Source organism: Enoplosus armatus, chromosome 23 (genome assembly GCF_043641665.1).
Source record: "Enoplosus armatus isolate fEnoArm2 chromosome 23, fEnoArm2.hap1, whole genome shotgun sequence".
NCBI lineage: Eukaryota > Metazoa > Chordata > Actinopteri > Centrarchiformes > Enoplosidae > Enoplosus > Enoplosus armatus.
In genome coordinates this window covers 8,313,901-8,328,553 of record NC_092202.1, presented here as the reverse complement: position 1 = coordinate 8,328,553, position 14,653 = coordinate 8,313,901, and the positions used below count along the sequence as shown (strand labels likewise).

Here is a 14,653-nt window from a genome sequence, read left to right as displayed (position 1 = left end):
AATTAGGTAAAGCAAAATCAAACTTAATACTCTGAAGCTTTTTGGCTAACTTCACTAAGATCTGCAGAGGCATAATCTTAAAGGGAAATACTGATGCAGTTGAGCTTTCAGCTTATCCCTGTCACTTCTTTGCTTATTCAAAAATGCAAAAATGCCAAATATTCACTGGTTCCAGCTTGGTTCCAAATGCTTTTCTGTGTTTTATATCCCTGTAATCAGAATATCTTTGAGTTTTGGACTGTTGGTCAGACTAAACAAGCAAGGTGAAGACATCACCTTGGGTTCTGGAAAATGGTGAGGCAGTTTCCACTATTTTATGACTTATTATAGACTAAACAATTCATGAATTAGTCGATTAGTCAATGATGAAAAAAGGAAATGTCTAAATACTTGTTTAACATCCAATCATCCATCTATCCATCACTTTTACACGTTTTATTTTAGAAACATTAAAGTGACCGCAGAAAAATAACAATAAGCATATTGAGGACATTTCATGGGGTAAACGTGTTGTTTTCAGAGCATATTAGCAATGAATCAACTAGAGTTGCAACAATTAGCAACAGTGTGAATATTTTCTGGTTTTCTTACTTTTATGAGTATATTTTACTATGACTGTAAATGGAATCTCTTTAGGTTTTGGACTATTGGTTGGACAAAACAAGACATTTGTTGCATGTGCTCAAAGAACTTGTGATGGGTGTTTTTCACTGGACCAAACGATTAATTGAGAAAATAATCAGTAGATTAATCAATCGTTAGTTGCAGCCCTAAAATCTAGACCCTACCACAGAAAAGAAACCTTTAAGCTTTAAGGCTACATAAGAGTATGTTTCACAAACAACAGTGGTCCCTGTGGCATTTACCAGCAGCTCTAATTTCATTTAAACAGCCCACCTGTGTACAGGCTTACACCATGCATATCTCCAGCAAAGCTTGATTTCATGTAAAAATCAGGTGTTGTTAGATTCTTTAATGAGCAGTGCCTCTTTTCTTAAGATAAAAGCAAGAAGACAGGCAGATGGATCGATATATAGCATCACATCAGTCTATATTTTGCTCAGTATCCGGGCCCAGGGAACATTTCATAAAGGCCATAGGGTCGGCTTATCACGGAGCTAAATGCCAATGTAATTATTAGTGTCTGGAGATAGTGGAAAGGGAAGCACATCCTGCGGCAGTACACCATATTTAATTAATGAATGTCACTCCGTAGAGGGAGTGAGGGGAGTGTGTGAGAAAACAGAAAGAAGAAGGGAGGGAGGGAGTCAGAGTGACAACAATACTGATCCTGAGTTAAGTCCACAGACACACGGCCACACCCGGTGCATGTAGAAGTGCACTCTACAACAAACACAGGACACTGAGATTATACAAGCATTACAACATGAGTACAATCAGTTTGTTAGTTTAACCCTCATTATAAAACATGCAACTATAGTGACAGAAGAAAGTACAACAAGTGATTTCACAACTTTTTAAATTATTTACAATCCTTTATGTTTTAAGGTAATGAACGACCATCGGCACATTAAAATAAAGCACTAATGGCTAATGTTGCTGATCTGGGAAATGAGGACGTGCCTTTACAAGCTCCTATTTTCAACCAAATGCACACACTCGACGCAAAGTCTGCATGTGTGCGTTTTGACCAACAACACGATCATGACCTGGTCAGTTCACAGCAACAGTTTAGTTTCAAGTGCAGAAAGATAAGTGACTCAGTGAAACTCTGATCATCCTCCAGCCTGTTCCGCTGCAAACACCAGCAGTGATACACTGGTTTATATTTAACACGTGTATAAGTGATGCTGTGATTTAAACACACTGTGTTTCACCTGTGTAGTACACCTGCGCGCACAGCTGTTGTGTTCACTGTTGCTGGTTGACATGTACACCAACATGAAGCAAGAGGAGTTCAATACCATCCAGTGTGCTATTGACGGGAGAAAATTAGCTTTATTTTAGCATTTGATGACTGGTCGTTACAAATATTGGGGGGGAAATTGGGAGAAATTTGTTCTCGTCTTGGCTGACAACATTTTGCTGCTATTTTTGCAAAATGTCCATACAAAAGTATTTCATTTGTTTTCCTTGGTTTAGTTCAGGGAAAGTCATGATCTTGGTTTAACACAGAAAAAGTCCACACGACTTGAGACAATGACGCGTTTACTGGATTAACATTTAACCGAAACTACAATCTTTCCCTAATCTGAACCAAAGTGTTTTGTTGCCTAAAGCTAAACTTAAAATGCAATCCCCGGTCTCCAGGGTCGAAGTCCTCACTTTGAATGTCGACCACCACAACCACCTGCTACATTTACAGGATTGTCAAATTGTAAATGTAGCATTTTCTACAGGAGAAACAAACGTTGCAAGGGAACATTCGTATAATAGGCAGCAGTAACATTTCCCACCACAACGTAATTGGAAAAAATAATTAGTATTATATCAACATAATTTCTACGAGACAGGGCTGAAGTAGTTTTATTGTAGCGTAATTCTTGGGGGGGGGTTCCAATTATGGAATTCTGCTCTTCCCTGGGTGTCGCCTTTTATGTGTGATTGACAGCTACAATAATTAGCTAGTTAGACTTGAAAGAATGGCGAAAGAATAGCGACGAGCTGTGCGTTTAGTTTGTCATTTAGCTGTATTTTTCTCCATAAAAAAAGCAACTAATTCCAAGTGACAATGGCCAGCGATATTTGTATGCATAGCACTTTTCAGCCAGGCATCAAAACCAATTGGGTTTGGTAAACAAGAACTGATACAGGACTGTGTTAATTCCTTTGACCACAGCAAGGATTTTCCCCAAATGTACATCACACACTGACAATTGAGTTGACCACTTTATAATCTATATGGTCTGTCTAAACAAAGCCTTATGAAATTGAATGAAGATAATGAATTCCATACTCTACTAATACCTATCCCTGTCCAGTGACCAGCAAGGCTGATTTCGTATTGTAAAGCTCATGGCAGTTAGTTTCAGCCTCACCCTCTTGCTTGTAGGTACCTCACAATCAATGTACAAGCCCAAAGTATAACCCGTCTCATCACTGCAGTAGAAATTCTGCTAATAAACATGCTTTTTTTTGTGTTAGAGGCCAATGTAGATGTACAAAAGACTGAACAGTACGTAAAAAAAGAAAAGAAATCTGCATACAAAAATATCTTCTTGTAGCATTTTGGCCTTTCCAGTCAGCAAAAACTTCTGGTACCTGAACATCAGTGACGTCTAACTGTTCGATCCAGTTTACTGCAGAGACAGGAGAGGTGCACCCTCGTGCCACTGCTGTTCAGTAACACAGGTCTGAGTTCAGTCTTACTTTGGTGAAGGTCAAAGGGGTCAGGTGTCCTGTCTCTTTGCTTTTCCTGCTGTCAAGGAGTATGCACACAACAGGCAGCTTGTCACACAGAACACAAGCGTCCATGATGCCCCATGCTTCTTTTTTGCTCCTTGCCCCCCCCACCCACCACCCCCACTCAATCACAACCCCCTATCTTGGAGTGCTACTTGAGTCATGACTACACCTGGGACCCGCTCGCCTCGGTGCCATTTCTGTCATCGGATCAGCTGCTGACTCCAGCCCTCTATCCCCTGTCTTTTGTTCTCTGCCCACGTATTAACTCTGAACTGCCTGGAGAACAGAAAAGGAGTTGAGGCAGCTATGAAAAAAGAAAATAGATCAAGGTCCTGGAAAGCTGCAAAAAAAAGATGTCTCTAAATGTTTCTTATGCAACAATTTCTATCCCTCTCACACATTTCTTCTGAAGGCGACACTCCTCGGCACACAGAAGTGGGTATTCTTGTTTGGAAACAATAGCAGGCGTGCTTCTGAGGCAACTGTTAAGCTATTGCAAAGCAGATGCTTTTTTCTCTCGCCAATCAATTTAACACCTACACCTCCCCTCTCCTCCTTCATGCTGGCTTTGGCTCATCAGTTTTAAATGGCACAAGGCATTCTTGCATTGTTCTTTTGACTTACTCAGAGGACAAGAAATGTCTCTGCCGAAGTAAGAGCCCTATCGAGCCTCAGTCACCAATAGGTTGGGTCAGCACAGACAGAAAGAATAAAGCACTGCAAGAGAACATATTATTGTACAAAAAACAATAACACATTGTTGCAGTATGTGAAGACTCACTGGTTTCTTAAATTTTTGTAGAGGCAATTATATTTCAGAGAGTCTGTAAAAACAGGATGAAGATTTGGAAACATTTTTTTCTCCCCTCTGAATCTTGCACTAGACAGAATTGCAAGGGAAAAAGCCATCTGTGTCTGACTCTTATCCCTGGCTTCTCCAGAGCCTGGATGAGCCTGAGCCAGCAAATGTCAGTCGGATAAAGACCAAGCCTGACAGACAGACACAGGAGTTTTGTCATTCCGTGTGTCATCCCTTTGCTAGCAAGCCCAATCTTTGCCGGTCTCAAAAGCCCTGCGATGATGGGGGAAGGAAACATTCTCAGGGTGAACGTCAGGTTGTGTAACTCCTCCAAGTGCCACAATAGCTGAAACGTTGAGGACATGCACTATTCTGGTGCCCCTGCAGCCTTTGAGAGCTTTCATTATTGTCTCATGTGCTGTGCGGCGGGGTCACCATGGAAACACAAAACACATCAAATGTTTCACCACAAAGGATATGAGGTTCTTCAACAAGATGTTCTTCCAGGAGCCGGTGGTCTGTCTGGGGTCAGAGGATGTCAGATGTGAAGAGATAAAATGCAGAATTCTGCAATTCATCTGCGAACAAATGCAGTTCAGGCTGTACCATTTGCAGGATGTTAACTTAACAATAAGAAGGTGACTATACTGTTGGTCTGGGCTATTGCCTCATTTAACAAAATTCTGCAAAATGTATTTAAAAACGAACAAAATTAGTTGCGATTGAAATTGCCTTCACAGACATGAGGGATTCACAGGAAACCTGCACACCTCCAACTTCTCAGCAATGTAAACCAACTCCGGTCACCGATACAGAGCTCTGCTGTGAGCGGAAAACTAGTCGCAGATTGCGGTTGCAATTACTTTGATTTCTTTATTGAAACAATGCAAATTTGTTTGGTTGCACAGTTGCTGCTCTGTTGTATTTCTGACAAAGTAGTTACCACAAGTAACCACAGGTGTGGCCAAATCAACCAGGACTGAAATCTTAAGGATTACTACTTTAATGTCGTGATACTGACTTAAACAAAATCACCCACCCCAACCGTACAGTAAAAAAGAAAAGCATGTACATAAAGTAAGCTGATTATCTAACTTTCTGTCATTAGCATAATTTATAATAATCCCTCTAAAATGTTCCAGAAGTGTTAGGGGGATATTTAGAGACTGCTCCCACTGCTAAAACATCCCTTCTGTTCTTATGATACAATACAACATCACTGATCAATGCATTCACCTGGGAGGCACTAGCATAGACTGTCCCAGAGGAGAGCGATGTCTATTCTCGGTGGACGTTGCTCATTGCACAGTGTGTACCCTGTTCTTGGGAGCTGCGCTTACACGGGTGCAACATCAATAGTATTTGTCAAGTGGTTAAAGCTGATAAGAATACAAATGATTGCCTTGAGCTTGCTTTAAGGCTGGTTTGTCAGAACAGCTTGTAAGACAGAATTTTCGGAGATGGAGTCAAAGCGGTACAAACACAGCTATGTGATTCAACTTTCTTAAGTGTCATTTTTTTTTTTTTATACATGGCACATTTCTTTTCATTATTTTTCATATTTTGGTAGGATGCTTATAAAAACAACATTTTGTCAAGAAAATAAACTGTAAATAAGAAGTAAGTAGAGGAAAAAGTGACAAAGAGATAAACATAGACAGACAGACATACAGATAGATAAGACACCTCTTGATATAAGAGACTTCTGTCAGGACTTGTTGCAGCAGCATAAAACGAAGCCTCTTCACTTTGCTCCTTCCCTCTCTTGCCTTTGACCTCCCACTGGTTCTGGCACCCGTGGCACCCTTGCGACCGCAAAAGATAGGATTAGAGGTGCAGAGGAAGAGGGGCAAGGCAAGAGATTGAGGAGTGTCAGGCATGCGGCCTGAAACAAATAAAGAAAAAAAGGCCTTTCACAGTCACCACCCAAATCATTCACTGTATGCCCTCCTCCGCCTCCCCTCACTGTGCTCCTGTCTCCAAAGAACATGACACATTACAGCGTTTTTTAGCAGGTCAGTTTTCTCTACCTCAGCTCTACAAACCGCATATCACTCCACCTCTGGTTTCAGCTTGTCATTTCACATTATATAACTTGAAAGCACTCCAGCTGGGAAGCAAAAACATGACGCGTGTGATGGGAGGTGATGAATGGTACTGAGGGGGGGAAACGCACAGACAACACACTTTTTTCCCATCAGCCCAGCTACCCCGGTATACCCAGCAGGCTTTTAACACAAGACTTTAATCTTGTTGGAATACAGAAAATGATATGCAAAACCCGTATATGGCTGCCAGTGTTTACTACCATGACTCTGCTTGCCTGCACATACCTAATTCTACCATCCAAGTTACTGAGATCATACAGTGTAAGCTGTGTGTGTGGTTTACCTTAACTACTGTATAATCCACAAGCGAATACAGCGAGGAATGTAACATCATGGCCTACATCCATACAGTAAGACTGGAATCCTACATACAGCTTACGTCTGCAGATATCAGACTTCTAGGTTACTCTCAGTGACGTAAGAGCATATATTGTTCCAAAAAATTTCATAAAGTTCAATAAAGTTAAAAACAAATCCTTCTCTTATAGTCCCATCCAGAGCCAGAGTTCTCCTCAGAACACACATTAAATCCCAGAATCACTGCAAGCTTACGAAACCTCACTACAAATGCATGAAAAACGAAATTCTTGGAGGCAGATGAGAATTGTTCATTTCTGAACTGGAGGGATCTCTCGCTTTTTTTTTTTCTTTTTTGTGAGAGAGAGGGAGAGAGAGAGAGAGAGCAAGGCAGGAAAACAGCACCAGAGGCCCAGCCCATGACAAAACAAAGAGATTAAATGACCTGTGAATGTGACTTTCCATTTTTCCATTAGCTCGCACTCAACTTAGAGGCCTGCTGCCCCCTTCTGGAGGCTGCCGAGACATCATCAAATAAGAACTGTAATGCCTGCCTTCATATTCATGTGGCTGAGGTTTTTGGATTGATTCACTGTGCAACAATTACAGTTAGGGTTATAGCTGAACTCTAGATGTAATGAGCAGTTTCTATGCAGCATTGTATGAGAAGTCAAAAGCTATTATATTGCATATAATAGCACAACGTTTTAAAAACCCACACACTGATTCAATTTGTATCACTAAATCTCTCTCATCACTAATATCTTGCACAGTCTGAGTAGATCTTAACTCTCACCTTTGAGATAAAAACATAGTTGAAATCTGCCCTCTTGATATTCAATACAAAAACAGAATGCAAATATGCCGGGACCCCCCTCTGAAGTGAGATTTCAGTGTTGGCTAGGGCCAAATGTCAACCAGCCCAAACAGATGGTGTGAAGAGCTGGGCCGAGTGGCTGACCTTGGTTGGTAGTGACCAGGGGTGGGAGGGGCAGCGCGAGGCGCCCGGGTGTTTGTTTTTTGTGTATCAGTGGATGTTGTGAACATCAAGAGAGCCGAGTGTTGTTGCCAAGATAGAAAAGGTGAAGTCACGTCAGGCCGGCTTGCTTTGCAGGTGCTTTCTGGCTCTGTGGGATGCTGTCAATCTGTCACTATGACAGAAAAGTGGCAGAAATGGTATAGGGAAGGTATTCACTGTTCATAATGCAAGTATTTAGGCATAACTCTCTTCTAGATTATTAGCAATTCATTTGTCTCATTTTTTGGACTATTCAGTTAATCGTGGTCTATAAAATGCTCATCCCAGAGCCAAAGGTGACACAACTTATGTTGTTCAACTAACAGTCCAAAACCCAAAGATATTCAATTTACGTTTATATGAAAAGGAGAAAAGCTACACATCCTCATATTAGCAAAGCTGAAACCACTGAATATTTAGCATTTTTATAATTTTAAATGAAATGCCTACTTGATTATCACAATTGCTGTTGTAAATTTTTGACGACACTCGTACTTGATAACATTGACTTTCAAAGTTCATTCTTGATCAATTTCAATCTCCGAAGTGCTTCCAACAAAAATGGAAATATGAACATGTACAATTCCATGACAACTGGGCTAACCCCACCTGCTTGTGAAGATCATGTGACATTGTCAAAAGCTCCAGAAAAGTTACTAAGTCAACATTAAAGTGACTACTCAATAATAAACTCTAAAATACGCACTTGTTTTACATTGTCATACTTATAGTTTACAGCACAGTATAAGATTACAGCATGTAGACATCTAACCAGTCTGAATGAGAATAGAATACAACTTCAATGCAGTTTCCTTTTCTGTCGAGCTCTGAAAAATGTAATGAGTATTTAGTCTATCGTACCACACAGGATATATATAAGATAAATGTAGTTATAGATGCAAGTTCATTATAATGAGCTCTTTAAGGTTCTGTTTTTCCCTTTGTCCATGCACCACTAACTCCCAACTAGACTGTCTTCCTTGTTACCAACTAATGACAGCTCTTCTACTGTATATAGGACCCTCTGGGGTATAGCCAATATTGTTAAACTGTGAAACAAGCAAGATTTCCATACCCATTAGCAAGCCATTATGGGGAATTCCCAACCTTTCATGCACCTGCAGCAATGTTTTTCATCTACACTTTAAAAAAGCAAAATTCCTTCTTCTTATCACCAATGGTTGTATTGTTTTTAGTTTGTTTTTTTTCGTTCTGTTCAAAAGAAAAAGAAAGACATATTTTATACTCAGTCTCCCTCCAGTAAGGGGCTTTGAAGGGAGGCAGGAGGGTAGGAGATGGATAAGTGAAATTCACCTCTGCACAAATGCCTATTTCTTGAGAGAAGGCAATTTCCTCCAGCTCTGTTCACCAGCACGCAGCTACAGTCCGAGCTTGGTCACACTTTGGTGCTTCTGAGAATGTATTGTCCTACGGTTAATACCAAAGGAGAGGACAGTCCTCTCTTTGCAAGACTTTGCTGAGAGCTGATTCAGTGCAAATGTTTCAGTTTGAGTATTGAAATGATATCTTGAGGTCTCTATGATGTATTTAAGGTACTGAAAGAGGAGACAACTCGACAAGAATGGTGCTATTTCTTGTAAAATGACAAGACATTCTTCTTGGATACCTATAATTACCTTCAAATTGTGAGTGAACTTGAATCTACATTAACAGTGGTTTCTGCAGGAATGGAGGGCTATAACATAATGACAGAATACTAAGGGAGGGCCACGTCAGAATATCCCTTTTCCCTCCCGAGTGGAGTGCCTCCTTTGATCATCAAATTGTTCTCCTGAAAATCCTCTCTGTTCTTGAATTATCTGGGCCGCTGAAGTGGAAACTGAATTTTCTGTGGAGGCCAAAGCTTCTTAAGAGAGAGGAAAAAGAAGGGGGAAACTAATAAAAAAGGTGTGAAAATGACACAAATTGAATAAGCGTGCAAGAAGAAAAAAATATGGCCCTATCCCAGAGTGTGAAAAATAATCAAGGTCTTCAGACATTACAACTGAATGCAGATGAGGAAATAATTTGCTTTTCCTTTCTGTCCACATATATACACAAAAAGAAAACAGCATGAAGATCCGGTGTTACTGTGTTCTCTCAACTACTGTGGTATTTATTCATCAACCTGAAAGGATTTACACATATTTAGGGTGTGCACTGGCTGTACAGCAACAGAACTGCACAATTAACGTGGGCAGAAAATGTATTTCTATGATAGAAATGTCAAGGAGGCCATAGCAAAGAAGTAATAAATGGTTATGACGCAAAATCATTCATCTAAAATTCTCCCAGTACACAGAATTAACTTCTCATATGGTACAACTGTTGCTGCCCTTGGACCTTGATTAAGGTGCTAACACAGGGCCGCTTGTCAGTTCTAATGTAAATTGCCTGTTAAGTACTGTCAATGGCACCCTGTTTAATTTGCCCAGCTTGATCACCGTTTGTTGTGGTTGCAGTTAAGTACACATTTTCATATTCATGCATATTCATAGGGATTCATCCTCCTCAGATGCAGTTGAATACATTAGGAATGCCTCCCCGTTAGCCAGCAGAAATAACAACTGAGCACAGATTTTTTTTCCCCATCCGTGAGCCTTTCATGTTGGTTACAGCTTTGGTGCTGCTTATGTGTCTTCTGTTATATATCAACACCACAACATCCAAAGTGTTTCTTTAGTTAGACATTTTACAGTAGGGCTGTTGGAATGAATTTCGGGAGTCGAATATAAATTGAATAGTAAAAACAAATAATCCAAAGCGAATGCTGAAATAACTATTCAAACGTGTATCATTATTATTTTTTAATAATTATGTTGACTGACGTGAGTGAATCACACCCTTCTCGTCTTGGCCTACCTGCATTTTTAAGGAATTGGAAAGTTTTTTGATTTCCATCAACAAATGGGAAAATAACACATAATGATATGGTAATCTGCAGGATATGCAAGGTCCAAATGAAATGTCACTAAACAGCGAGCTACCTGAGGGCACACCTGATTACACTACACCCTGACAAGGTAGGTGATCTAGAGTCCGAGGAATCCACCAAAAGGCGATTACACTCAAATTGACGAGGTTTATCTGCAAATGAGACCGATTAACATCTCGCAAGGGTCTGGGTTTAAAGATTTCCTCCACAAGTTTGAGCCAAGGTGCACGGTTCCTAGCTACGCGACCATCACTGACAGAGTTGTGAAACTCCACGATACCAATTTGGCAATGCTTAAGCCTGTGTATACAGAGTATAGGTACATAGTAAATATTAATAATAGGCTAAATCTGAGCATTAAAAATGTGAATATTAAAAACAATAAGGCATGAAATTCGAATGGGATTATAGAGGAAGATTGACAGCAGTATTTCACAGCACCTAAAATTTGTAAGCCAATGCAAGATACACATTGTCACCCCTAAGAGAGTGGGGGACATTTCTACTCCAACCATAAATACAGCAAACTTAATTTGTGAAAAATCTCTGGAAACACATTTTCAGCAATGTGACAACCTACTCACAAGCTGAACTTTCCCTGCTCTGCGGTAGGAGAACCCAGCAGACGTTTTTCTGTGTGCATGTGTGTATGACTGTGCATACCAATTTCCATTTATAGTAGAAAAAGGGAACAGGGAGAAGAAGAAAAGGAAGAATTGAGCTCTAGCCATTTTGTTTACAGCCAGAGATTTTGATATCTGCTGCCTGGTAAGAGGGAGGCTCAACAAGTTTAAAGTGAAACAGACAGCCGCATTCTCACACATTGCAGCTTGAGGGAAAATCACTGTTGGGAAACTGTGCTTGTCCTGTTTGGAATTCAAATGAATGTGGAAGGGACCCTGTTGTACAAGTGGAGAAGAACAGTCAACTCGGGCAGACAGACAGTCAACCCAAGCAAGATTCAAAAAGGTGGATGTAGATGTACATCAGCTTGTTTGTTTGGCAAATCTGAAAAATGCTAAACTAATGCACCAAATGCGTATTAGTCCGTAAATAGTTCCCAACATATCTACTATTTACTCTTGTTTGAGTAATGTTTGCTAAAATCTACCGTGCCCGGTTGTTTTAGGGAACTATTTAGCCATTTCTTAATAAATATTTGGTTAGCGTTAGGTTTATCTTTTCATGGGATGTATTGAGAATAAGAAAAATATAGAATTAACGCCACCCTTATCCCATCTCCTCTAATAGAAATAGACATGCAGTATACCAATGTATTTAGATGATACAGTGTATATTACAATACCTTGTTACACACTTCACACCTCAAAGTCAGACAGGACATGGCCCCTTGCACCCTTGATGGCCCCCAGCCCTCATTATACCTACCAGCATTGTAGTATAAAACGTATGAATAAACGACAACTTACCACTGCTTCATCCTCAGAGAGAACCCGCTCCTCATCACGGACGAGTGCCACTTTAGCCTGGACTTCATCCACTGTTATACTGTTGTGTTTAAAAAAAATAAGCAGAAGCAGATGACAGCAGTGTGAGTTGGTCTTTTGGTACAATGAAGTTTTTTTTCCTTCCAACACTAAAATTCACAAAATAGTACAGATACTTAGTTCAAGTCAACTTAAAATTCCTCATGGCCATTTATTAACAAAATGTGGTTAGTATATTAGCATTCCTCACAGTTTAAAACACATTTTTATATATGATGGGCTGATTCCATCATGGTCTCTGACCATGTCGAGGTCTTCACTACTGCAACTGATGGGAACAACCTGTATTCCAGCAAAACATTTCCACTGGACTTGCTGTAGGGGAACTTGAGCTTTGCAAGTAAGGAAAACCGATGAAAGAATAAAATAAATATTGCACTTTTGGACCCAAAGCACAAGATTAAGGTGCACAAGCTATTTGGAGTTATCCGAGTTATCAGTGAACCAGTCAGTACTTCTGTTTTCCTCTGGAGATGACAGGAAAAAGCAGCCCTATAGCTAACTCATGTATATTGAACTGCAAACAAACTTTATTGGTGTTTCTCACATGAGGGCAAGTTGAACATTGTCATTTTTGGCTGAGCTCATTCTTTAGGTCAGTTCGGGCTTAGTCAACATTGCATTGACTCAGATTCTCTGTCCTTTTATCTCACTCCGAGTGGCACGCAACACAATGCAACACACAGCACAATCAAAATCTCACCACTTCTTATCCTAGAACACTTAGATCTTTTCTTCAGCCAATCTTCCCTGCTGGTGTCTTTGTTCCAGAGGTTCCACCTAAACTAACATTACTGAGCTGAGATAATGACTGCATAGCCAGGATCAATCCCGGGAGTCCATCAAAAGCGGAAGAGCAGGCAAACATACAAAGCGAATAGCTTGTTCCACTACAGAGGATCAATGCTCGGGGTAAGTGCTGGAGGAAAACAATGGCTCTCCCCATTGTGAGGCGGCACAGAGGCTGCAGAGCAACGGCTCTGAAAATCTGGCGTTAAGAAAACTTGGCTTTGGCCCCAATCGCAGAGGCCACTTATACACATATAGACCATGGCATCATAAATGCAGGTGCTTTGCAATGCACACCTACAGTGGGTTTGACTGAAAGACCGTAATAAACATTAGGGAACTCACACACACTTATAATCCCGACAGAGAGGAGGGGATAAAAAGCACAACCTGTTCGTGGGCCTTTGGGAGGCTCCATCATGGTTCATTTCCTGAAGCAGTTGGTAGACTCTATTTATAGGCCAGCATACTGGTACCAGTTAATCCTGCACTGGGCTGCCAACTGCCTGCCAGCTGGCACAGTGGGTTGCACTTGTGTGTGGTGCTTTGGAAGGTTCGGGATGAAATGATGGTGAGGAAGTCCAGAAGCTACCTTAATGACCAATGTGTGGAGCAGATTTCTTTCCCCCATAGAACAAACTGTTCGGAAGAAACTTCCAGAGTGAACATTTACTAACTGCATGTGGTAGATGTGACCAAAAAGGTCTGAACCCGCTAACGCACAAATCACAGGAACAATAACATTTCTACTGAGCTAATATTTGTAAAAAAAATAAAAATGAAATACATGTACATATATATATATGTGTGTGTACACAATTGTGATGATTATCAGTAGCATGTTAGCTTTTGACATATTCCTTTATGTATTTCAGAGTGGATTCAAAACTTCATGAAAAATATTGTTGCCATTTTTGTCATGAAGCAAGTATTGGGTAGCTAAATGGACACAAAAATGAGATTAGTTCACAGTATAAATGAGAGAACAATTATCTGTGAATCTGCATTAAGGATAATTAGCAATTCCAATCGAGTGGATTAAGAACGGGGTAGTGTTTTGCTAAGTGTCATTAGGGACAAAGCCAAGAGCTTTTTTGTACAAGATAAAGAGTCTGCAATGTGCATGCTAATCCGGTTCAAAGTCAGCAAATTGCCTGGCAACGTGCAAGCATCAGGTATACTGGTGACTTTGTACTTTGCATTTATTATAATGGCAACTAAATCAAGCTTGACACTTGGGCGTATGAGCAGCAGAGCCTTTCACAAAAAAATGGTGATGTAGCGTACATATACAAAGCCTCCACCTCCTGCTTTATTCAAATGGGCATCAATACATGTCCTGCCTGAAGATGGCCAGCTCACCGAATCCCATTGACTGACGGGCTGAAACAATGGCGGCATAGAAATAAGCGGCACTTGCAGATATTTCAGCTTAGTAATGTGTTTGTTTAAGCGTAGCCCGTGGAGAGACACCGCTTGGGATGGAGGGGATAGAGTGGATGGATGGAGACAGAGCTGGGGAGGGAAGGGGAAGGGGGCAGAAGGGCTGAATAATGGTACACATCCAGGCGCAGGAATGCATATGTGGGCACATAGCGCTCCCTGGAAAATCGCTGCACAAGCACTTCGTCCTCGATGCAGCCATATGTTTTATAGTGCTTTCAGTTTACTATGCCCAGCCCCGCTTCCTTTCCGGGAGAATATGCCCAGTTAGCTTAAGCAGTATTGATTTTTTTTTCCCCAGGCGTGGTGTGGGAAAGTGAGGGTGGGTATAGCAGTGGAGAAAAAGCATGAAGGGGACAGGCTCATTGGATATCATGCGCTCTGTTTTTC

General features: G+C 40.8%; 1 protein-coding gene across 1 annotated transcript in view; it reads right to left on the bottom strand.

Moving 5' to 3' along the window:
- The window catches only part of LOC139305617 (glucosidase 2 subunit beta-like), a 107,658-nt gene that overhangs the window by 75,847 nt on the left and 17,158 nt on the right, over positions 1–14,653 (bottom strand). The window contains exon 8 of the mRNA XM_070929514.1: positions 11,954–12,032. Coding sequence (XP_070785615.1) covers positions 11,954–12,032 — 79 coding nt within the window. The remainder of the gene's footprint in view (positions 1–11,953; positions 12,033–14,653) is intronic.